Source organism: Calidris pugnax, unplaced genomic scaffold (genome assembly GCF_001431845.1).
Source record: "Calidris pugnax isolate Ruff unplaced genomic scaffold, ASM143184v1 scaffold42, whole genome shotgun sequence".
Classification (NCBI taxonomy): domain Eukaryota; kingdom Metazoa; phylum Chordata; class Aves; order Charadriiformes; family Scolopacidae; genus Calidris; species Calidris pugnax.
The window spans coordinates 409,449-434,473 of record NW_015090920.1 but is presented as its reverse complement, the minus strand read 5'-3'; the positions used below and the strand labels follow the sequence as shown (position 1 = coordinate 434,473).

At 38.9% G+C, this 25,025-nt stretch overlaps 1 protein-coding gene across 10 annotated transcripts in view; it reads left to right on the top strand.

Annotated features, from left to right (window-relative positions):
- MAPK10 (mitogen-activated protein kinase 10) overlaps positions 1–25,025 on the top strand; it is a 179,371-nt gene that overhangs the window by 81,988 nt on the left and 72,358 nt on the right. For 7 of the 10 annotated variants that reach the window (XM_014950026.1, XM_014950016.1, XM_014950025.1 and 4 more), the window contains 2 exons: positions 1,025–1,096; positions 10,727–10,896. In XM_014950026.1, coding sequence (XP_014805512.1) covers positions 1,025–1,096; positions 10,727–10,896 — 242 coding nt within the window. Of the gene's footprint in view, positions 1–1,024; positions 1,124–10,726; positions 10,897–25,025 lie in introns of all 10 variants that reach the window. The other 3 variants (XM_014950023.1, XM_014950022.1, XM_014950024.1) reach the window with 2 other exon arrangements.

The window sequence follows — 25,025 nt, the reverse complement described above, 5'->3', positions numbered from 1 at the left end:
GAAAGGATTGGTTACTCAGAGCTGAATTAAGTTAAAACAGATGTCTAGTCTAGTGTGTGGCTCCCTTCAGCAGTATCAGGTGCCTGCAAAAGAATCTAAAAATAGGATGAGCATATAGTGGTAGTGTGGGACTCAGAGTTGTCTTGAGTCAGAGGTGATATTTTTGAAGTTAATAGCCATCAGCAGATTCCTTCATATGTGAATTATTCTAATCATACTAGGGCTTACATGGACTTCCAACATCCACAGCAACATGAGGCAGGAAGTTTTACAGTCCGATGAAAGAATTCTTCATACAAGAATTGTCTCTTATTGTTGATTCTGAATCTGTCGTTTGATACCATGTACCTCTTTTATTTTAAAAAAATCAGTGAAGAGTGTTTTCCTTTTCACTTCTTGGTATGCCACTCATTTGATGGATCTCCAGCGTATCTCCACTTGGACAGCTCTTTTCCAGGCTAAAAAATTTCTCAGTCTCTGCAGTTGCTTCATATGAGGAATCTATACATGTTTTGGACCCTTCTTACCACCCTTTTCTGTAACTTTTCTAGTTGTAAAATGTTAAGACGAAAGCCAGAACTACCTTCGTAAAATGGTTGTGCCATGAATTTATAAAGTGACATAATTAGTCTTTCAATTTCTATAACTTTCCGTAGGACTTTTTTTTTTCTTCCCCATAATAACAACTGTCTCCCATTCACATATTGTTTAGAACATTATTGAGCTGATTTTTATTTTTGTTGATGTAGGAATACACAAGTGACATGATAAACTTTGAGGAAATGGCATTGGTTACAGTAAAATTTTGCAGATGTAGCCACATCATATTTGAGGCCACAACCTTGACAAGCATCAGAAAGAATTTAGAGCCTATTTAGAGTTCAATGTTCTAAGTGATTTCTGTTGTCCATGAGCTGGGTAGCAACTCAGGCTGGTTTTATAATCCAAATGTAGATAGACCTGCATTGTATTTGCACATCAGCAGACATACAAGATTTCTATTTTTACTTTTCTTTAATTGCAGGTATTTATGAGCCGCCATTTCCTGTATTATTGTGGTGAACCTGCTCTGGATGTGAAGATTGCCTTTTGTCAGGTGTGTGTTCCTTACAGGTAAAACAAGGTACAGTATATACTTGTACTTCATTTTTGCAGTTCATGCCATAACAAATGAAAAAATAGAAGTGAATTTCAGCAGCTTACTGCGAGTAACTGGTTATGAGAATGAGAATAAATATAAAAAATAAAAGAATGCATCACAAAAAATACTTTTCTGTTTATTTTGAAGTTTATTTTGTATTTTGCTATTAATGATCTTAATTTTGTTCTGCTAAAACGTCAGGTAATGATCTGAGGTTTTCTGTAGGTAGAAATAATAGCGGAGTTTGCAAACGGAAAAAATGTTGGCTGCACTTCCAATAAACTTAATGATGTGAAAGGAGAAGTGAAGGGAGAGTAATTAAAATCTTGGAGTTTGCCTTGCCTCCAGTTGAACACCACATACTGTGCAGATTCTAGAGTCATGAGACTGCACTAGAGCCAATTTGGTATTTCTAAATTACCCTTGAAATTGTTTGGGCACAATGCTTGGAAGTCTACAAGGGTGAAAGTAATTTTGTAATACAAAGAAAAAAGTGTATTGATTTTTCCAGGTTTTGGTTCTCTTGGTTAGATTAATTTAGTTAACATAAGTATATATCTGTGTCACAAATCTGTGTGCATGTTTTTCCATCATGAATGAAAGATGACTTTTTTTGCTTACTTCTGAACAGTGTTTTGTGTTTGAATTCTGTCTCTTCATAATTCTTTTGGTGAGATGAGACACGAGTAATCTAACTAGCTGGGGTGACATTAGGGACATTCTTCATTTTTTTGAGGGGTGAGAACAATGCAGCATTCTTAGAAATGGAATTATGGTAAACACTAGGGGATTTCTCCTTTATATTACTTATGGAGTACAAGTAAGTGAAAGTACAATTCCAGAAAAGAAAGGGCTATAACTTGTATGTAAGCAATTAACACAGTAATGAGTGTTGGGAGGCTTGTTTTGTATTTTTTTAACTCGGGAGCACCACATATTTTTTCTGCTGAGAACATTGGCTCTGTCCTTAGTAAATCATTAGCTCATCATCATCATCTCCACTATTCAGTTTGGTAATTTAACTGTCTTCTCTGTTCTTTTATATCTCCCGTTCTTCATGTGCATATATTTGTCTAACTGACTTGATTCTTCCACTCTTTTTTAGACAAGAAAGGATTTTGTCAAACATAGTATTTTTGTAATTTCTTTGACAGAGTTCACTTGCAAAAAAAAAACTTTAAAAAGATTGAAAAAATTGCAAAAAAGATATTTCTTCAAGTTGTTTGAAAAAGATGTTATTGTTGAAAAAGTTACTTTTACTGTGCGGAATGGAGTTTTCTGCATAGCTCTGCTTGCCAGCTTTCCTCTCCCTTTTACTTACCCAGAGCAGAACTGTATAGAAACATCTCTGTTTCACAGAGGCAAGGTACTCTTAATCACTTCTTTGTGTGTATAGTGCCTCTTTAGTCTTGGCATCAATCTGTGCGTGACCATGTATAGCCAATGCTTTCTGGCACTACACTCAGAGTTCTTGATTTAGTGGTAAAATACCACTGTAATTATTCCTTTGCTGTTACCCTAACTTAATTAAAGCTGTTCAGAGGCACATACCGAACCAAGTCTATTTACAATGTTTCTGTTAAAGCATATATTGATAAAATCAACAATTTTGGATGAATTTTTATTACTGAATGGAAATGGTTCATGTTTAAAACCAACAGCAAGTACCTGAAGAGGAGTCATCCCATAAATGCATACAAGAGATACTATCCTGACATTGCAGGAAATGGGTTCCTATTCTTCAAGCACTTACTGCACAAATAACTCTTCAAGGTCTTCAGATCTATTCTCCTTTCATATCCCAGATGGAGTATGTCAGCATTTTTGCAGATTGAAATTGATGCCACTGAAAGAAAACCTTAGAATGAAATTTTAGTTTGCATGTTGAGGGAATTTTTGGGAACTTCTACTCAATTTGTGCTTTTAAAAAAACCCAAACCAAAAAGATTTTAAAAGCTTTAAATTCTCTTAACATCTTTTTTCCACTGTATTCTGCTAACTTGCTTTGTTTTCACAGTCATGGTTACCTATCTTGAACAAAACTTGTATAGACTTCCTAGATCCAATATTACATCAGTGACTGTTTAAAAATAATTATTGATTTTTAAATTACTGATTTTAGAAAACTTTTTATTTTTCACACAGAAAAGACCAGCTTTATTAATTGCATTGCTCTCCATCGATTGGTTGATTCATTTCGTCTGTTTTTTAATTTTATCCTAAATTGATAAGCCACTTCAATGAGAACTAATGCTTTATTCCAATTGGATGGAGTTACTACTTTGACCAATAAAGAAAGAATCTTTTCTTGATGCAGAATGTCCTATAATTATGCCTTCTATCCAATGGGAAATTAATTGGTACTTGTAAGACGTCAATGAACAGCGACCTAGATCTTAGACTTCTAGGACTAAAATGGTACTTTATACTATCAAGATCTGTCTATTTCTAACAAAAGGTGTGATTAAATTATTTAGCTCCTTATACTCTTTACTTATAAAAGACAGAATCTTTTCATTAACGATTAGCATCTTCACAGTGAATACTGTGATCATATAATTGTATTGAGAAATGTTTTTTGTGAGTACTGTTGTTACATGTCTCTTCTTTACCCTTCTTTTTAAAGGAAGACATGATGTACATTGGGGCATAGTATTTTGTGTAGTCGATCTTCTTGCTGCTCTGCTTGTGTACTAGAAGAAAGCTTCTTAAACAATAACCCAGCATTTCAGTGTAATTCCAGTTTCCTGAGAAGTGTAAGCCATTTGAAATATACTGTATTATCAAGATATGCAATAAATAAAGAGGAGCTGGTAATCCCATCTTGGCACTCCTAGGCTCTTAACACACTGTACTTCTATGTTCCCTTCACTACTGTCGATAAATTGAGTGTACTTTTCATTTTTTAGTGTTGCAATGTTTTGGCCAACTTTTAGTGATTCCATTTCTCTTCCCTAATCTTAATTGTATCTTGCTTCTTCCAATGTTATTGCTTTTTTTTCAAATCTAGGGCCACAGAACAAACTGATTAATACAAACTGCAGTGTTTCCTCTCTTTTATCAATTCTTCTGCAAGTTAGATGTGTCTGTTGCTGCTGCTTTCCTCTGTTTTGGACACAATTCCTCAGTGTATCTTTGCTAGCTTCTCATCTCTGGAGCTGTGCCTAAATAAGATGTTTCCAAACATCTTTACTGTAGCTTTCTCATGTACTCTTAAATCTTTTTGTCTTGTCTTTTTAGCTACATTTTCCATTTGCATCACTGTTGAAGCTGTTTTCCATAAAGAAGTCTCACTCTCAAGGAATCTCAGTGTTTCTTGATCAGTCTTCTCATCCTTACCTTCTTTGGTTGGATGTTACCTGTGTGTCAGTGTTGAATTTTTCAGGTGTCAAGGGAATGAGAAATCATTTTGAACTAGTTGTTTTGTTGTGTAGATACTTGCATATTGCTCATCTTTTAGTAGTCTGGCTTGGAATAAATCAGACACTTTTGGGTTACAGTGACTTCTGAGTAAGAGGGGAGACCTCCTTGCCCTCTGAAGGGCAGGTCCCTGAAAGGAGGGTGTAGAGAGGTGGGGGTTGGCCTCTTCTCCCAAAGGAATAATGACAGGAGCAGAGGAAATGGTCTGAAGTTGGGGCAGGGGAGGTTTAGATTAGATTTTAGGAAGAATTACTTTACTCAGAGGGTGGTCAGGCACTGGAAGGGCCTGCCCAGGGAGGTGGTGGGGTCGCCATCCCTGGAGGTATTCAAGAAACGTGTAGATGTGGCACTTCAGGGCATGCTCTAGTGCCCGGGATTGTTGGGGTTTTTTTGTGTGTGTGTGTATGGTTGTACTCGATGATTTTGAAGGTCCCTTCCAATCATGAAGATTCCATGATTCTGTGATACCACGGTTACAAATAAACTACAAAAAATCTTACCTGTAAGGAAGAAGCAGTTGAAAGTAGTTAAAGCTCGGTGAACACGTGTTGGACAAGTGAAGAATATGTGTTTTGAGCATTTATCAGTGAAAAGGAAACAGAAGGCCATCATGCTACTTCTTGTGTAATCAGAACTAGGTAAGAGCCGGTTCTGAAGCTGCATAATTTTTGGCATCTCAGTTAGAAGAGGTTAAACAAGTACAGTGTGTTTAAAAAAAAACAACCCTCCCCCAAACCAGCCAGTACTTATGAATATTGTACTCCATCTAACAAGATCTGTTTTAAAATACAGTGAACAAAGCAAATATAGTAAAAAGATCAATGATTAATTGATCAAGGTTGAGTTATTTGCAAGAGTCAGTTGGCTAAGTGAAAGATTGACTTCCTAAGGGAGAGTGGATTGTGTCTGGGGGTAGGACAAGACTGCTGCAGAGAGATTAAAAGAAGGTAGAGAATTAACCTGTGAAAAAACCCCAAACCACTCGAAACACACCAAAATCAGGAAGACTGGGTGACTAATACAATCCCTACAGGGTTGGAATGAGCTACAAAAATGGGGAACTGTGGTGTGATGTGGCTGATAAGATAAAAATCTTACACCCGAACACACACAAAGATGACAAACCTATTTTATCACTGCCTAGGGACTTCTAAGTTCAGGGAGAGCCAGAGTAAGTCTGGCTTTATGATCAGAAAAATAGATAATATTTCTGCCATAAATATGGCATATACAGAATACACAGTAAAAAATAATTTAGTCAGCTTTTCTGTGCAAATATTCTTTGTATTTTGCAAGTGGTAGCTCCTGTGGCCATCCAGATTAACAAAGCAAAACCTGTGACCCTTAAATCCAAAGCAGAGGGTTCAGTAGATGACTGTTCATCCCAGAATTCTTGCACTTGAATCTTCTGAGAAAATTACAGTTGTACAAGTGGGAGGGTAGCCATTAAATTAATAGCATTGTTGACTTAGCAGATGCACACAGGACGGCAGGGCACACATTTTTTGGAGCTGGCAAGAAGTTTCTGAGATATTGTCATTTCAGATCCTGAGGGAATTGAAAGCATCCACCTCTGAAATGTGCTGTCCCCCACACCAGTCTCTTTGTCTGCAACGAGGTGGAGACAGTGTGGGCCCCAGGGGAGCCATTGGGATTGCTAGCTCAGAACATCCTCTCTTCTTCATCCTGCTCATCCTTGGGCACTGTGCCAACTGCAAATTAGGAGTCAACCATTCAGTCTCATCCAATTCTTTTCACTAGACCTGAATCACAGCAGCCTTAGAAGTTGGTATGTTCCTGTATGTACTTCTGTGTGCAGACAGGGAACAACTGAAGTGCAGTCTCCCCTCAGCTGGTGCCTGCTAACAGACTCTGTGAGAGTACTCGTTGCCTTGGAAATGCAAAGGAGAGCAGTTTGGCTTAAACTGTCATTAGCATGGTTTGTATTTATATATAAAAGCTAAGATGTATGAGATACTGAGCTGTAAGAAAGTGTGATGTTTTAAGCTCATAATAATAAGATGAATGGTCTTCAGAAAGAAAGGTCTTTCAGTGAAATATAATAAATATAAATCTTTTGTGGGGTAGAAATGGACAAATGAAGAGGGATATCAGGAAAGAATTAACTTCATAATATAGAAAATAACATCATTTTGTTTCTGTTATGTTTTGTAACGCTCTCTGTTGCTCTCTGTGCTGTGAAACAAAGAAAGGAAGAGAATACAACTTGTAGCTGTATGTGAGGCAGTGAGTTATTTAAGTTTCACCAAAATTTTAAATAGTTGTTTTTTGAAAGCAAAATATGTGTTCTCTGAGCACTTAGTGATGGTGACAGTATCTTTTTCCTTCATCTCAAATGCTTGAGTCTTGACAGTTCAATTTCTTTACTCATCCCCAATTGCTGGATAGTAAGCAAAAATCATTACAGATATGGCTACGCATTTAAGTGATCCAGGAAGGATAGCTATGTTTTCAGGTCTGAAAAACTTTTACTTCTACTCTTAAATTTCTCAGTACGGAGGAAAGAGAATAGAATCGGATGAGTGTTAGAAGTTTTCAATTAGATAATACTGGAAAGAGAAAATAATGGTGTGTGCGTTCTTGTACATGTAAAATGAAAGTTAAGTTCCAGTCAGTGCTGAAGCAATGTAATTCCATTGTCCAGATATTTATGGAAACCAATGACAAATGGCACTTCAATGCATACTTTCTTTCACATTACAGAGAGGTAGATGTGTTTTGTTCAAAGTGAAAAGTGTGGAGAAATTTGCTTTTGTTTCACGCCTGCAATATTTACTGTTATTTTGGGGCCCTGGTATTGTAGTTTATCCAAGTTCATTTGAAGCTTAGCTAAAAATTTAATAACTCGGTGAAATTCCCCTTTCTGTACGAGACTTATGCATCTTTACTATGATATCCTAAGAAGTAAACCGGATTGCCACGTGTATGTATACCCTTGCTTTGCCCAACCAATTCTTAATGAAGTGCTAATTCCTAGTTTCTTAAAATGTCAGTATCAATCAAATTTGAAAGAGCTTCTGTTGTAGGTGCGTACACAGAAGGGTGTATACTGGAAATTCCTAGCCCTGTGTTCTTTTCTGCTGCCAGATAATCAAAACTTTAATGTAAGTGCTGGTGCAGACCTTGTAGGCATTATGCAGTGAAACAGCTTACATGGTGGGGGCTGGGGAAGGGGGATATTAACTGCTATATAAACACCTAGGCTTCTGGAAGGTGTTTGAGTGAGCACTGATAATGTAACAGAATGAGACCAAAATGTGTTGTGTAGGTTTCTTTAGGATCAGCAAAGTGCATTTGAAGCTTTTGAGAAGAACCTTTTAATCAGGGTTTGAAACTAAAGCTACCATTAATGTGCTCTATTAAAAGTGTAAGTTTCCTTGCTGATGGGAAAAGCTTTTTTATATCTTAATTTTAGAATAACACAAGACTGGCCTTTCCTTATTTAGGCAGTGACTGTTGGGTTAACTTAGAGATGGTTCATGATTTTATTGCGTGCCATCTTGCTTTGGGGGTCTGATCAAATGTTATTTATCCAATAACACTGTTAATTCATTGATTTAGGGATTTGATTTAAAGTACAATCATGAAAAGGATAGTTGTATCATTCATTTCCTGGTTCTTATAAAAGTAAGGAATACTTTGGGCTTAAGTAGTAGACTTACTGTGGTTTAATTTTGCTTATTTATTTAGACTCATAAAAATCAGCAAAATATAAAGAGTAGGGGGTTTTTTGTATTTTTTTTCAGCAGTGTGGGTTTAAAGGGAGGAGACAAATTAGTAGATGACCTGGAGACTTTGGCCTGTCCACAAAGCTGAAATGTTTGTCACTCAGAGGAGGCATTCTGCTTGGGGTGAACTTCAAACTAAATAAGTCTGTCTTGAATTTAATAAGTAATTTATAGTGTTGATATTTTCTACCAAAGCTTCTTATGGTGCACAGACTTTTAAGTAGACAGACTTTGAGAAAAATATTAATCTAAAAAGAAAAAAATTCTATGAAAAATAAAACAGTCTTTACCTTTCCTACTCGCACATAGTTAGATTGTCTTAAGAATGGTCTATGTTACGCAGAAGACAGCTGCTCATCAGGATACTTGTTTATTCTGACCAGGTCTTACCGTTTGTGGTCCTCTGCATCCCATTGATCAACATCACTTTAATTGCTGTTGAAATGACTGAAGCGCTTGCATACATTAATTTTTATGCTGACTCTTTATATAACATTGGTTTCAGAGTAATGGGTATTAATGCTGAATATCATCTGCATTGTTCTGATAATGACATCAGAAAAAAACATGCTGCAAGCCAGAGGGAGCAGTGATTATTTCCTGTCTGTCAGGAGCATATTATTAAAATGAAGCCTCTCAATTCCAGGTCTGGTACGAATAGCTGAGATAGACAGACGAATTTATGTATCTCTCTTCACGTAAAGGAAGGAGGTTTAAGACTAAGGCTACACAGTGCAAATCAGTTGCAGTCTGTCTGTCTTCAGATAAGAAAAATTCAAGCCTCTTTCAGAGACTCTCTGTAAGCTTGAATTAAGCACTATGTCAGTGTCCACAAATCTCTCACTTTCTGCATTTGAGGGGGAAAAAAAAGCAAAACAACAACAAAAAAAAGGTTTGCCCTGTGCCTGATTAACAATTAAATGTAATGTTTCTAATTGCTCTTCAGAAATGAGGTTTTCTGTTTGAATGAACAGCTGCATTTATTAAAATGTTTCAAAGTCTCTAAATGCGGTGGTTAAGATTAACGTACACTGTCCAGTGACAATGGGCCTTCCGGTGAGATTACAAACAGAAAAAGAATTTTAATTGTCCTAAGGCAAACCTGAGAATCCAAGTTCTCAGCAAGGACTGATATATGTTTTTAATGATCAGCATTGTAGAACAATGAAATGATGTCCTTTGAAATTGGAAAAAAACACATTCTCCAAATCAACCTTACATTTTTCTGTGCTCCATCAAAATTCAACTTAGTAGTCCATAGACACATAACATAGTTGATTACTCATTTTTGGGGGGGAGAGAAAATAAGAAAATTTAGAAGCTGCATTTGCGAGCACTGAAAATAAATGCACTGTCAGAAAAAGGCAGGTTTGTTTTTTGCTTCTCCTTACAGAAGGTATTTGGAAAAGTGTTGACTTCCGTGAGTGAATTGTCAATTACTTGAGGACCAATCTGTTGTAGTATGTTGAACTCTTGTATCCTGTGCTTAGCATCACTAGTATACAATCCTAAATTACAAACACTAAATTCTGATTTTTCTCTCAAATTATTATATAATTTGCTCCATAGTCTTCAGGGAACTGAGCTCACTAGTAGTCATAAAATGGTTATAGTGTGACTTTCTGCATCGAAATTCTACAAATTTGGGTGAGGTTACAGCTCTGCAGCGCTAAATTCAGTGCAAGCATAAGAAGTTCACAGTAACTTGTCTTTGTGTCGTGAAAATTGACCCTTGCTTGCGACTAATGTACTTGTCAGGTCATGAGAGCAACTCTTCTATCCTTAGGAACCCAGAACTTGGGAACATCTCCTGAGCGCTACTGAGTACTCTCCGTGATACTGAGCCATGTCAGGTCACAGTTCGTCTCATAAACTGCTGTTCCTTTTGCAACTCCTGTCAAAAGGTACTCAAGGCCTTTACCATATGCTCAGGGAAGGCCTTAGTGCTCATGTGAATAGACTTACTTGCTCCATTTGACCAATGATGAAGACCCGAATTCCTATGTCTCTTGATGCACTTCCACACTGATGTAAGTCTTCTCGTGTTAAGATATTTATTGCAATACAAATGAGGGCAGAATCAACGCGAACACAGAAGGCAGTTGTCATAAAGCAGCAGGAATGGCAAGCAGAGACCGGTAGATGAGAGTAACTGTGTCATAAACATCAGCTGGAGAATTCATTAGCTTTCTTTAATCAGTGGCTTTTTGTGGTTACTTCCTGGGTGAAAGAGGGTTTGATGCAGTCTTTGAGAGTATTTGAGGATCATGTAGATCTATGACAATGAGCTTGAAATGACAAGAATTTATATTAGAAAATTAGGCTGACTCTTTTTTATCAGTATTCTGATGTTTTACCAGCCTTGGTTTCTGTGTTTTCTCCACTCCCTCCCCCGCTCCCTTCTTCTGTACAACAGGGATTTGGGAAACAAGTGGATGTGTCATATATTGCCAAACATTACAACATGAGCAAAAGCAAAGTTGACAACCAGTTTTACAGCGTGGAAGTAGGTGACTCGACCTTCACAGTTCTCAAACGCTACCAGAACTTGAAACCTATTGGCTCTGGGGCTCAGGGAATAGTTTGGTAAGTATCAGCAGTTTTTCTTATGCTTTTAAATAGGATTTGCCTTTTGCATTTCTTCACAGTTTGCTAGCCACAGACATTGTCTAAAATTGCAAAAATACCAGTCAGGCAATGGACATCCTGAGGCAGAGGGAGACTAGTCGTTCGCTTATAAATTATCCTGCTGGTGAGAATGATAGCACTAGGTTTGTTTCTCCATATAGCAAAATGTAACTAGCAAGAAAGAGAGAGAAGGATCTTATCATAATTGACAGCTGTGGCACTATTTCCAGAGGCAGTGCAACTAAGATCCCAAGTAAACCCTGTAATTTTATTCTTTGTACTGTAGAAGTCACTGAGAGCAATATAAAAACTTCTCACATCCCATAATATTTTCAAGTATTCAGAGTGGAAGCCTTTTGAATCAAGGTAAATGGTATTATTTCCTTTATTTCTTAAAGGAGACTTTGCAATGATGTGAATTAACGTGAACAAAAGACACAAATTCAGTAGCTCTCCTAAATAAATACAAAAGGCTTGTGGAATTTGATGTCATTATGTTCAAAAGTTCCGATATACTGGTTGGCTTTTGCCTCTACATTTTTAGAGATGGCTCTTAAATTTCAGTGACTTGTATTTAAATGTCTCTGTGCAGGCATTTGTTGCCTGTTTAATCACAAGGCAGTAGGGTAACTAACATGATCTTTTTTATCTGTAACTTGATCAGAGACGAAGTCTAATTCCATCCGTCATCTTTATCACTGCTCTTTTCTGACGTTGATGTAGCCTGTGTTCCTTTACAGTTGGAGGCAATGGTAGAGCAACAGGTTCCTTTGATCTAGGGGCAAGTGGGCTTCCATGGATCATTGGCCTTGGCACTGTAATTGACAGTGTAACAGCAATTAGCAACACATCCTTAGGTCTCAGTCTGTCACTTCCAGTGTTTAGTATACTTTTAGGCCACACTAGCCCAAAGATTGATCTAAATGATCAAGTACTTTATTTCATATCTTAAACACAAAATGGCTGAAAAATCAGCTTCGGGAAAGAAACCTACTTTGTGTTGAGTACTATTAATCAAACATCTTTCACTGTTTGTCTACTTCCATATGTAACAACAGATGCTTTTTCTTCCTACTTACTATCCTCTATTAGTTTTAGAGAAATATCAGATTTTGTTTCTCTCTGCAACTGAATTGCTGTAACGATTAATTATGAGAAGAAAAAAAAAAACCCATAGAAATTAAGCTAAATAAAATCAATTACATCCTGTAAATTTGTCTATCATACAGTTGACAGGCAAAAATTAAGAATACCTTGGGAAAGAGAATTAAATGAGAAAAGAGTTTCAAGGGAAAGTTAACACAAATCCCCTGAAATGGCTGAGCATCATGGAGGGGCCATAAAAGGTCTTTTATGGTTTGATGATACGGATGTAGAAGTATTCCATGGGGAAGATAATGAACATTTTTGCTCACTATGTGTTATGTTTTAGTCTACCTGTCATGATACAAACTACTATAGTCTACCTGTCTGGATATAAACAGGTCTATGGGGCCAGATGGGATCCACCCGAGGGCACTGAGGGAGCTGGTGGAAGTGCTTGCAGAGCCACTCTCCATCATTTACCAGCAGTCCTGGCAAACTGGGGAGGTCCCAGCTGACTGGTGTCTAGCAAATGTGATGCCCATCCACAAGAAGGGCTGGCAGAATGATCCAGGAAATTCCAGGCCTGTCAGTCTGACCTCAGTGCGTGGGAAGGTCATGGAACAGATCATCCTGAGTGCCATTTTATGCAGCACATGTAAGACACCCATGTGATCAGGCCCAGCCAGCACGGGTTCATGAGGGGCAGGTCCTGCTTGACAAACCTGATTTCCTTCTATGACCGAGTGACTCGCTTAGTGGATGAGGGAAAGGCTGTGGATGTTGTTTACCTGGTCTTTAGTAAGGCCTTTGATACAGTCTCCCACAGTATCCTCCTGGAGAAACTGGCTGCTCATGGCTTGGATGGGACGACTCTCCACTGGGTAGAAAACAGGCTGGAGGGCCGGGCCCAGAGAGTGGTGGTGAATGGAGTTTGCAGATGACACCAAGTTGGGTGGGAGTGTCGACCTGCTGAAGGGTAGAAAGGCTTTGCAGAAGGATCTGGACAGGCTGGATGGATGGGCCAAGGCCAAGAGGATGAGGTTCAACAAGGCCAAGTGCTGGGTCCTGCCCTTGGGTCACACCAACTCCTTGCAGTGCTCCAGGCTGGGGGCAGAGTGGCTGGAGCTGCCTGGCAGAAAAGGCCCTGGGGGTGTTGGTGGACAGCCGGCTGAACAGGAGCCAGCAGTGTGCCCAGGTGGCCAAGAAGGCCACCAGCATCCTGGCCTGTGTCAGGAATAGTGTGGGGAGTAGGACTCAGGAGGTGATCATCCCCCCTGTACTCGGCACTGGTGAGGCCCTACCTCAAGGGCTGTGTCCAGTTTTGGGCCCCTCACTACATGAAAGACATTGAGGTGCTGGAGCAGGTCCAGAGAAGGGCAACAGAGCTGCTGAGGGGTCTGGAGAACAAGTCTTATGAGGAGAGGCTGAGGCAGCTGGGGGTGTTCAGCCTGGAGGAGTCTGAGGGGAGACCTTCTCGCTCTCCCTGAAAGGAGGGTGTAGCCAGGGGGGCTCAGTCTCTTCTCCCAACTCACAGGTGATGGGACAAGAGGAAATGGCCTCAAGTTGCACCAGGGGAGGTTCAGATTGGAGATTAGAAAAAATGTTTACACTGAAAGGGTTATGAAGCCTTGGAATGGGCTGCCCAGGGAAGGGGTTGAGGCGTCATCCCTGGAGGTTTTCAAAAGATGGGTTGACATGGTGCTGGGGGACACGGTTTAGTGATGTTTTTTTTGTCAGAGTTGGGTTGATGGTTGGACTAGATGATCTTGAAGGTCCCGTCCAACCTAGATGATTCTATGATTCTATGTGTCACTCTGCAGGAACGTCTCTTGTTTTCAGTGGACTTGTCCAGTTCAGCTATCATATAATTTTCCTGGTCCATATTATGCCACTGAGCTATTACTTTCTCAGCTGTATCAGTAGCATGCAAATAGCTTAATGGACTGATGGTGTTTAGAGTCCAGAGAGCAAATTCTCAGCCTCTTAGTGAATCAGAAAACAGCTCGGTAAATGTGCATTTAATAGTAGGATGCAATGGCTGAGTGCCCAAGGCGGAAGTTAGAGGAAATACTTAGGAATGATAAAAGTCTCATAGGTCTTGTTTCCATCTTCATCAGACATTTGTCATAGTGAGGGTGATGGTTGCACTAGATGATCATAAAGGTCCCTTCCAACCCAGACAATTCTATGATTCTGTGAGCCATAATTTACTAGAAGCTATTACAAGCTATGAGTGAAACATGAAGGATGTGTGGTGAAGTGATAAATTAATGAAAAAAAAAAGTGAGATAAAGATAAATATTTTAGCTAAGGGAAGACAGTACATGATAGAAAAGATCTTCAGTTTTGTAAGTTTCTAATTGCATAATAATTACATAGTAATAAGTTTATATAGTAAACAAATAGTGTAAATTTCTACTGTGGAAACATGCTATTTAGAAACTATAGGTATTTTAATGGAAAAAAGCAGATTCATTTATGGGAAAAAAATATACTAAAAATCTGGCCTATCTGTGGAGAGCTGCTGGCTCTGGTGGACAAGGTATTTTGCCCTGCTCATCTTCTTATGCAAAGAACAGCCATGAGTAGTTCCTCTATGAAAACAGTGGGAAAAACCTAGGTCATAGTTTCTTTTAGAGCCAGTGTCTTTGTTTATATGTAATGACTTGTTGTTCAAGAAGCATAACAGATCTGGGTTGCAATTTTGTGTCTTAGTGAGACAATTAGCAGAAGTGTAGGAGCTGAATGGTTGATTTCTGATTGTTCCCTTTACCAAAGGAAGACCCAGGTATGATAGCAGCAAGTTTGCTGATGACACTAAGCTGTGTGGCGTGGTCAACACACTGGAGGGGAGGGATCCCATCCAGAGGAACCTGGACAGGCTTGGGAAGTAAGCCTGTGCAAAACTCATGAAGTTCAACCAGGCCAAGTGCAAGGTCCTCCACCTGGGACATGGCAATCCTAGGCAGAGAATGGCTTGAAAGCAGCCCCGAGGAGAAGGACTTGGGGGTGTTGTTGGATGAAAAGCTCAGCATGAGCCAGCAATGTGCACTGGCAGCCCAGACAGCCAACTCTATCCTTGGCTGCATCATAAGAAGTGTGGCCAGGAGGTCAAGGCAGGTGGTTCTGCCCCTCTACTCTGCTCTGGTGAGACCCCACCTGGAGCACTCTGTCCAGCTTTGGAATCCTCAACACAGAAAGGACATGGACCTGTTGGAACAGGTCCAGAGGAGGGCCACGAAAATGATCAGAGGGATGGAGCATCTTTCCTATGAAGACAGGCTTGGAGAGTTGGGGATTTTCAGCCTGGAGAAGAGAAGGCTCCAGGGACACCTTGTAGCAGCCATCCAGTACCTGTAGGAGGCCTACAGGAGAGATGGACTCTTTATGAGGGTTTGTAGCAATAGGATGAGTGGTAATGGTTTTAAACTGAAAGAGGGGAGATTTAGATAAGATATCAGGAAGAAGTTCTTTAGTGTGGGGGTGGTGAAGCACTGGAACAGGTTGCCCAGAGAAGCTGTGGCTGCCCCATCCCTGGAGGGGTTCAAGGCCAGGCTGGATGGGGCTTTGAGCAACCTGGTCTGGTGGGAGATGTCCCTGCCCACAGCAGGGACAGATCATCATCTTTAAGGTTCCTTCCAACTCTAAACCATTCTCTGATTCTATGATAGCTCAGAGGGTTTTAGGCTCAGACTTCTCACAGCCTGCACCATTTCTGGATTTTCCTTCTGGGTATTTGAAGGTAAAAGGGCACCAGTTGTCCGGCTGGAGTGACGGGTTACCCAGCTACTGGAGACAGCTTTAGTGCATAGCAACATCTGGTTTTATGGAGTTATAAAGGTAGAGTATTATTGGTAAATGTTAACTACCTTTTCAGGACTGAGCTGCTTCCAGCAGTTGCAGCCAGTGTCCTGCTTCGTGACTAGTTTAAATTTTTGCAGCTCGGCAAGTGGAGTCCACGCTGTCTTCTCAAGGCTGAGCTGATGAGTTTTTTGCTTTGTCTGGTACATGGCCACATGACTGTAATTACCACTACTTGAGAAAAAGGGGCCTACTCATTCAATAATTTAACATCAGATCTCTCCGCACTGATCAGGTGTAAGGTATTTCATGCTCAGGACAGCCTCAGCACTTACTTGGGACCGAATTCCACTTGCTAGCAACAGCTTCCCTCTGCTACCTGGAACCCCGCATGCCAGCATGCAGGCGTCTGTAGAAGCTTGATAGATATACTTGGATGACCAAGCTGTCTGTAGCCCAGGAGGTAATTGTAGAGGCAGAGTAAGTTGGAGGGGAGACGCGATGTTTTTCAGGGTTCCTACACAAAGCCACAGAGTAATGAAACCTTTATCATACAATTCCATAAATAGATGCCAAAAGCAGCAGAATTTCAGTGGAAAATAATCCATATCGTGGAACAGAAGCAGGCACAGGAAGCAGGGAATGTGGTTATAAAAGAAGTTGGTACTTGATTTCACTTGATTATTCTGAAAATTACATCAAAGACAAAATCACTGTCTTGCTATGGAAGTGTTAAAGTAAAGATATTAAAGTCTTCAGGGGACGATAATTTATTAAATTACATGAAAAAGAGAAAGCCATATGGTGTGAGTGTTAGTTATAATTGTCATTGTATCCATGTGAAATAATTATAAACTCAGCGAGAAAGTGATATTGGCTGTAGACATCGTGCATTCAGTATCTTCGGAAATTAATTGTGGGAACTTTCAATGGGATTTGTGTTAACTATGTTCACAAAAATGCTTTTACCAGCAGGAAGAAAGCAAGCTGCCTGGAGTCTTCTGGGCAGGGAAGTTCCTCTTCACTCTGCACTTAAACCACTGAGAGAAGAGGTAGTTTATACCCCTCTGCAATGTTAGAAGGGAGTTGAAAACTACCTTATTTTACAAGGGGGAGAGAGACAGACAGGTCACTTTCAGCTTCAGTCTGTGGGCGGTTTAGATGAGGGTAGAAGGAGAGGAATTCTCACGTTCCACAAAATCAACAGAAATATGCTGATGTTGGAATGGGTGTTTCTTTGTGTTTTAAATAAATGCTTTTTGCCTGTAAGCGAGGCAATTGATCTGTAGGTTTTCTGCTGTGGTTTGCAAGCTATCTTTTTTCATATTGCCTGTGATATTTTTGATTCTGCCTGTGAGGTCTAGAAATATTTCAAAAGCCCCTTTGAAGGGGGTGTGATAGTTTTTGAATTTATGATGGAAGCATAAGTGAAGTCCAGTTTTCCATGGCAGGCAGTGAAGACATCACTTACAGGCTTGAGGATACAAGTAATTAAAATCTTAGAAGGAGCTTATGAAGACATTTGGCCTGGTTTGTGACCACATTGGTGCCTATACCTGTGTGCATTATCAGGATAAAGTGTTAGCTTTGAAGACAAAGCTGCCTGGGTGAGTATCAAGTAGATAAGTCTGATGATGTTTTTCAGCTGAAATCCGGAATGTTTATCTTTCTCTTTTCTGAAGAGTGAAGACAGGTTTTCATGCTATATAATGGGATGTGGTCTAATGACATGTCAAGCTGGACCAGAGGAGTGTTAGCTGGGAAGTGCTTTATGCTATTTAGTTTATGCAAGACGTTTTTGTGTCTTGGAGTAATGTTGGGGTGGACGGTGGAGGTGAAGGGGAGTATGGGTGAAGGAATGATGGTTTGAGGATAATTTTGAAGAGTCCTGGTAGGTCTTCAGTGAACGCCTTGTAAATTTAGAAAGATATCTCATCTGCAGATATAAAGAAGACTATAAATATATTCTTGAAGCTGTAAATTGGGCAAATTTTTTTGTTTTGTTTTGTTTTGTTTTCTTGGAATTACTGATTTGATTACATTTTTGAGCCTCAATATGGAGGAGATTGCAGAGTGTCTTTGTGTTCCCTGGAACAAGTAGAGTCAGCAAGTCAACTGATAGCTTGCTATATTGCCTAAGGTTACTGTAGGTTCTATTTTATTGATTTAATTTGCTGGTTGAATCTTAAGGAGTGCAGAGTTCTTTTAAATCAGCATATTATGAAAATGGTGCTTGTTGTAGCTTATATTCTTTCCCTAAAGTAGTCATAGAACCATAGAATCATTTAGGTTGGAAAAAATACTTAAGGTCATCGAGTTCAACCATTAACCAATTGGACATATCAGGTCCACCACTAAACCATATCCTTAAGCACCACTTCTGTACATCTTTTAGATACCTCTGGTATGGTGATTCAGCCACTTCCCATAAGTGTTCAAAGGCCAGAGGAGGAATGTGACTGATACTGTCCAGTACAATATTCCCAGTATGGAGGTTTTTTTGTTGCTTTTTAGCTTGGAACTATCATAGGCAAGTGCCCTGTTGTGTCATGATACTGGTAATGGAAAATTTGTTAAGATGGGGTTGGTTAAAACTTCCTCTAATTCTCTACATATTCATGTATTACATACACTAAGAGAATTATTATAGGGAAACCTCTTAAATCCTATAGAGCTCTGGTGGACATCTGTGAAGATGTGAACACAGTTAATCAATACAACCACTTAAAAATAGATTTTAATTTAATATGACTACCATCGGTGTGCAATGTGCCTGTAAATGAAGAAGAGGATCAGATCTTTGAGTTTGCAAAAACTCTTGAGCTCTTTTGTATGGTGATTATTCTTCAGTTCTGGTTTTGTGTAACACAATTGACTCCTCACCTGAGTATGAGGTTCTGAAGTGATATTGCAGTGGGAATAATGGTAAAAGCCATAGAAAAGAGGAGCTGATGCTTCTGAGTATAATCAGTTCTGAGCGCACGCTGACCAAAGGATAGCCTATGCTTTTGCTACGGTGCAGTGGAAAAGAGACAGTTAATGCAGAACCTTATTTGTATTGTTTAGCTGAATGTAGTTTATTAAAGTTCTTGAGAGATCAATATGTTTCTCCATAGTGACCCTGCTATCCCAGTAATTTTTTGGTTTCTTTATGCCAGCGAATTAAAATACTACATCCTTGATAGAAGTCAACATTTCCACTTGTATAAACTGGCCATAGTTCAATAGTTCAGAGGTATTCTCACTGTGGGATAGATCACTAATTTTCCAAGAAGAGGAGAACAAAGAATACATGTAATTCAGAGGAAAAATGAAGTGAACCATGTACCCAGATACACCTAGAGCTCCAGTGGCTCTGAAGGGAATGGCAGTGTTAATTTTGTCAGTCCCAGTCTCTCCAGTAAATCAGTACCATGCATATGTTGTGAGTTCAGTTACTTGCATTTCAGTTACACAGTCACGTCTCACAGATTTCTTCTGCTTAACTTTCTGTTGGTTGGCACTGCAGATTTATCCTGTTCTGTTAAAGATTCTCCAAATTGTACCCATTAGTTCAGCTTGTGTACTCTCTCCCATACTGTTGTGTGCTTCGCTGATGTGAGTTGACATTCTGCTCCTGAGGAGGTTTCTGAAGACAGCCTTTATAGTTTTGCAAGGGTTTTGTGTGAGAGTAATGTAGAAAATAGCTGTCTGTACTGTGAACTATTACTGTACTGTTAGTGAAATAAGTATGTCAGTTTAAACAAATTATTCCCAATGCTAGTATCATCTCATACAATGTCAACACCAGATGAGATTATTTTTTCTCTCCTGAGAACAAGTGGTTTAAACTATTGCCAGATTATTTTTTCCATTTTGGTAAGTTCTTAAATGGTTAAATACTGTAAGTAAGCTCACAACAAGCTTGCATTGCAACATTTTTCTCTAACTACCAATTTGCATTCACATTGTAGCATTTTTTTGAATTTCTAGTGTGGCTGTTGCTCTGAAATGTCAAAAATTTAGTTGCATGTATTCAGTTAGCCACTGATCACCATCTGATGTACACCGAGAAGACCACGTTCTGGTTTGTTGTTCTTATTCTTCAGAACAAGAGCAGGTTTCCCAATTGTATTTGGAATCTGGATCAGCAGCGCGTGAATTTTAAAGCACTGAGAGACTCCCAGTGGGAACAGCAAAGATTGATTATCTCTGTGGATTTGAGCTCCAGAATATTGAGTGAAGGTGCTTACTTGAGTTGGTCAGATTTGTGTGTCTTAAGGTGATATAGATATAGATCTATATCACCTAGATATAGAGATATAGATATAGAATTTGCATAGTAACACGTATTTGGGGATAGTTAACTTGGATATAGGGTGAGAGAAGTCAATGTTTTGCAGTGCTCTTGCCAATGACCCAACAAAGAACTTAGCTTGGACATGGAGGAAACTGCCGTTAGGATCTTAGGGAACAGCTGCCATGTATCCAACTACTGATGTGTAACGTAAGTGGGAAATAAGCAAAAAAAAAAGATATATATCCAGAAGCAGTGCTTGAAGGCACCTGTGGCAAGATGAAGACCCATTTTTACGTGACAGGGGTACCTGAGATGCAATATTTGAGCAGGAATAGTTGTTGGGTTTTTTTTGACAGCTGAATTTTAATTACTTCACAAAAAAATATTTATCATTTTTTTATCAATCAATCAATTTATCAACCTATTCCAAATTTTCTCTCTGCAAGTTTATGAAAAAAAAAGTAAATAAGCTGGTATAGAAACTATCTCTGTGCAACCTGTTTTTGTGACCCCTGACAGCAATATTCACTTTACTTGGTCATAAACTACAGTACTGCAAAGGCACTGTCAGGCTCATTTGAGAGCATTGACACCAGGATTTTCAATTGGATCAGTACAATTCTTAGGTATAGACCAGGTTTGTTCATAGCCATGACTGGATACACATCTATAATCCTGTTAGAACCATTAAAAAATTTATCATCTGTTTGTAAATTCTGTGGCTAGAGAAGTAATTTTTGTATAACTTAATCTCTTTCTGTGCTGGCTGATTAAAACCTTGATTTAATGTATACCTTTTGCTATTAGGTAGTAAAATTTTATAACTCCCTTGATGGATTTCAGGCACCTATCTGCTCCTATCCTATCAAAACCTTCCTTTTGGTCACTGCCAGATCTCCCTTTTCTCACATTTGTTCTATCTCACTCCTACGCTTCGACATATCAAACAACTTCTTTTCAAGACTCTCCTTTCTTCTCCTGTTGTGTGAGGTTGTCTGCCTGAAATTCAGAAAATTTCATTTCAAGGAGGAAATCCAAGTTTGAATGAACTACTGTTAGTGCATCGAGCCATCGAGTTCAGACTTACCCTTTTATTTCGTTCACTCGAAATCCTGTCACCACTGAAATGAAGACTCTTGCATTGTCATCACTGATTCTTGTGTGTTTAACAGGAGAGCAATTGCACTAAACACCTTGTGTTCCCTCTTAGGGACAAGGGTTTTCTCCTGTGATAGGAGAATAGCTGTGACCATATAGAATCAGAGGAGTGGGACTATAAGACAGAGCCCAAATAAAAGGGCAAGTATCAAAACAAAGAAGGAATGAAACCAGAAATAGGAAAACTAGAGCTAATCTGGAAAGAAATGTAGCTCAGATAATTAAATTTTCTTTGCCAGCAAGTATTGTTGTTACTTATTCTCTGATATTAACATGGTCTACAGATTTTCACAGTAGTTTACAGAAAGCAAAAAAATTGCCCCTAGGACCTGCTATCCTTAGACAATCATAAAAGTGAAAGCCAAAAAAAAATAGAATGTAACAGAAGTTGTGCAAAATAGAAAGAGAATATGAAACAAGATATTGTGTATGAAGCCTAGATGAAGTTTGTGAACAGTGTCTGGTATGACGTAAGTGGGAAAACTCACCAGAATGGGCCAGAGTGACAATAAAGAAAGAGGCAGTTAGGAAGGGAAGCAGAAAGGAGGAATACTCAAAGGCAGGAATGAAAACAAGTGGCAAATAGGACATTGAGGGGGTTTGGGGTTTTTTTTTTGCTTTTATTCTTTTCTGGATTTGTGATCTTATGGTTTTCCATCCAAAATTGGTTAATGCCCATTTACAAACTGGAAATAAATTTTGTAGCTCTGAGGTTGCTAATTCACCGTGAGTCACAGATGGGGGGGCAGACTTTCTAATTCAAAGAAAAATCTGGTTTTAAAACTATGTCAGAGCATCTGCGTCTTGAAATCTCTGGTGTAACGGGGGCAACTCGAAAACCTAAGTAATTTTTAATTAATAATAATTTCTAATTTTGTTCCCGTTGAACAAAGGCATTTTTGTATCTTTACAAATCATCAGTTTTACCTGCTAGCATCTTACCTGTGTCAGAGGCGTCCCTCAGCATGAGAGACTGTAGATAAGGAGGTACCCCAGTTCAATGAGAGAGCAACCTGAGTCAGTGTTGGGGCAGGCTGTGGACCAGCCCTTCAGCTGGGAAAGTAAAGGAGACATAGGTGGCAGCATTGGCTTTCTTCCACATTTTGGTGTCTCCCATCTTCTGTTTCTGTCTGCTTCAAATGGCTTTGCAGAGATTGCAGGGTTAATTTTAGGAAACCAGAATTTGAGTAGCCTTTTAGGGTTAACCTGTTTACCTTAACTCTTTTTCCTTCCATGATTATCACGTTTCAGATGATGACTTGCTGACAATACGTTTTTAGTGCTCAGTTAAACTTTTATATTAAATCAGTTGAGAAATGCAGCAAGCAATAATGTGACAACAATGCAGTTGTGAAATAATGTTTCTTTTTCTCCAAACTGACAGCTCGTTTTGTGTTTTTTAAGGCAAGCCAGCAAATCTTTTAAATTATGACTGTAAGGGTGGCTATAGAAGATAGTAGCTGTTTTCTATTTTAGTTTGTAGATCCAAACCCAACAGATTTATCATGTGACTGACAGTTTTAATGTGTTAGGTACTCAACTTCAGCCAGGTGCTGACAGACTCTGCCATGGTGTCCGTATTTCCCTGGTCTTGTTAATTGTTTTTAAATGAGGAAACTGGACTTTTTCTGGCTTTGGTGCCTTGATGCTTAACAGAATTTGCAAACTATCCAAAGTTTGTATACCATACGGACAGTTCAGAGCACTGACTGTGTGATCCCTTTACCAGAGTCAGTGTCTTACACCCATTCTCTGTAGGCTAGGCAAATGTTTACTCAATATGGTTTAGCTACAAATCGTGCTTTAAATTCCTTTCCTCATCCTTTAAATTCCTTTAAATTCATTATCTGCCACTGAATATTGATAGGCCCCCCCAGCTTTGATCTATTTTTCAGATTTTTACCTTGCTCTACCTTCAGTAAATCCTCGAGCATACAAAGAGTGAGTAACGTAGCATACTTTGGAAACCATGGGATTGTCATCTCTCACATGTCACATGCGTAAAGGAAAGCATTTTGGCCTAGAGCCCTTTTAAACAGCATGGAAAAAAAAAAAAAAAAGAAGCTTGGCTGCTTTCACTGACCAGGTTGAATTTCCAATGCTGACAGTTAACACAAGTTATTTTCGGCTAGCAGACTATCGAGTGAATTAGTGATGAGAAATGCAGAACCAGAAAGTACTGGTTTTACAGTTCTCTTCAAAAAAAGGATTCTACAACCAAGTCACTTTCAGAGCCAAGAATCAGCAGAATGCATACAAATGAGAAGTATGTATATTCAACACATGAATATATTTTAGTCACCAGGGGAACTAAAATGGCACCCATTCTGAGAGGAGTGCCGGGTGACGTGTGAACAGTATATCTGTTTCCACATTGCCCTTCCTACAGTCCCCCTGCACCGACTGTGAGTGACAATGACTATGGCAAAAGAGTTTATCTTGCCTCAGTATACAGAACTGATCAGTGGACTCCAAAATGGTTCTTGTTAGGGCATCAGCAGCTCCTGTAATTAGAAAGATGGCTAAATGGAGGTTCAAGCTGTGGATGAGAGAGTCACAGAGATTATTTTTTTTTACAACTTGAGCCAAAAGGGCATAACCTTATGCACCTGAATTGTCAGCTCGTTCAAGAAATTTTAGTCTGTGCAAGGTGTGGAGCTTCTGGATACACAGGTTTGTGGTGGTGATGGAGCTGGAGAGGATAGTAACCTTTAAGAACTGCTAGAGGTTTTGATGGAAGAACACTTTATTAACATGAAGAAATTTAATACTTTCATGTCTGTAATCGTTTTAGGAGAAGATGTCAGCAGACCAGGTTCAGCCTAGTAACAGAAGAATTTGTCAGGAAGTAATAGAGGGCAAATTTTACTGCAGACACTCCTTTTTCTTAATAGATCCCAGCCTGTGGTTCCCCTTTTCCCAGCAGTTCTCCAAGTATGTAGCTTCTTTTGCCATATAGTGAATTATTTTGTTGTTTTACTTATAGCACATTTTGAGCCACTGGTGACAGATGTTAAGTGAACTTTTATTGTAAATATGTTTACTAAAACATATTGTAAATATGTTTTATTGTAAATACGTTTACTTTTTTCCTGTGCAACTTTTTTGGATTGTCTTATGCATGATGGCTAAATAATTTTCCCTCAGATCACACATCTGGAATCTTGGCAGATAAGAGCCGTCGCAGCATGACTGAATTGAAAAATAGATTTCACAGCAAACTTTTAAAATCTAGTTGCCCTTAGAAATACAAATTCATTCTGCTTCCCAGTTCATCTTTGCTGGAAAGGGCTGCTTGGCTTTGACATATAAGGCAATGACTGTAATACTTTAAACAGAATGAGTAATATGGATTCAAATTTGGACTGCAGGTGTCATGGATATGAGAATGTTGCTGTCATAATCCTATATGGGTGACAATAGAGGGACTGCATGAGTTTTGGACTTGGACTTTGTGTTTGCTTTTTTAAGAATAAGCCTGAGTGCATCTAGACCTCTGAACAAGTTTTTTAAGATCATAAATATCTAGGCATACACTGTCACAGATCTGACTGGGAAAAGATTTCTGCTGAAGTACTTTCTTCTAGCTGTGGCAAGGATTTGTCTGTTTGACTCCCATTTCAATAACCACAGTTATGACTGGATATGAGAGCAGTTCTTATTTCTTTTTTTTTTTTTTTTTTTTTTTTTTTCATAAATTTAAAAAAAAAAAAAAAAAAAAAAAAAAAAAAAAAAAAAAAGTTCTAGGAAAAATATTAAACCC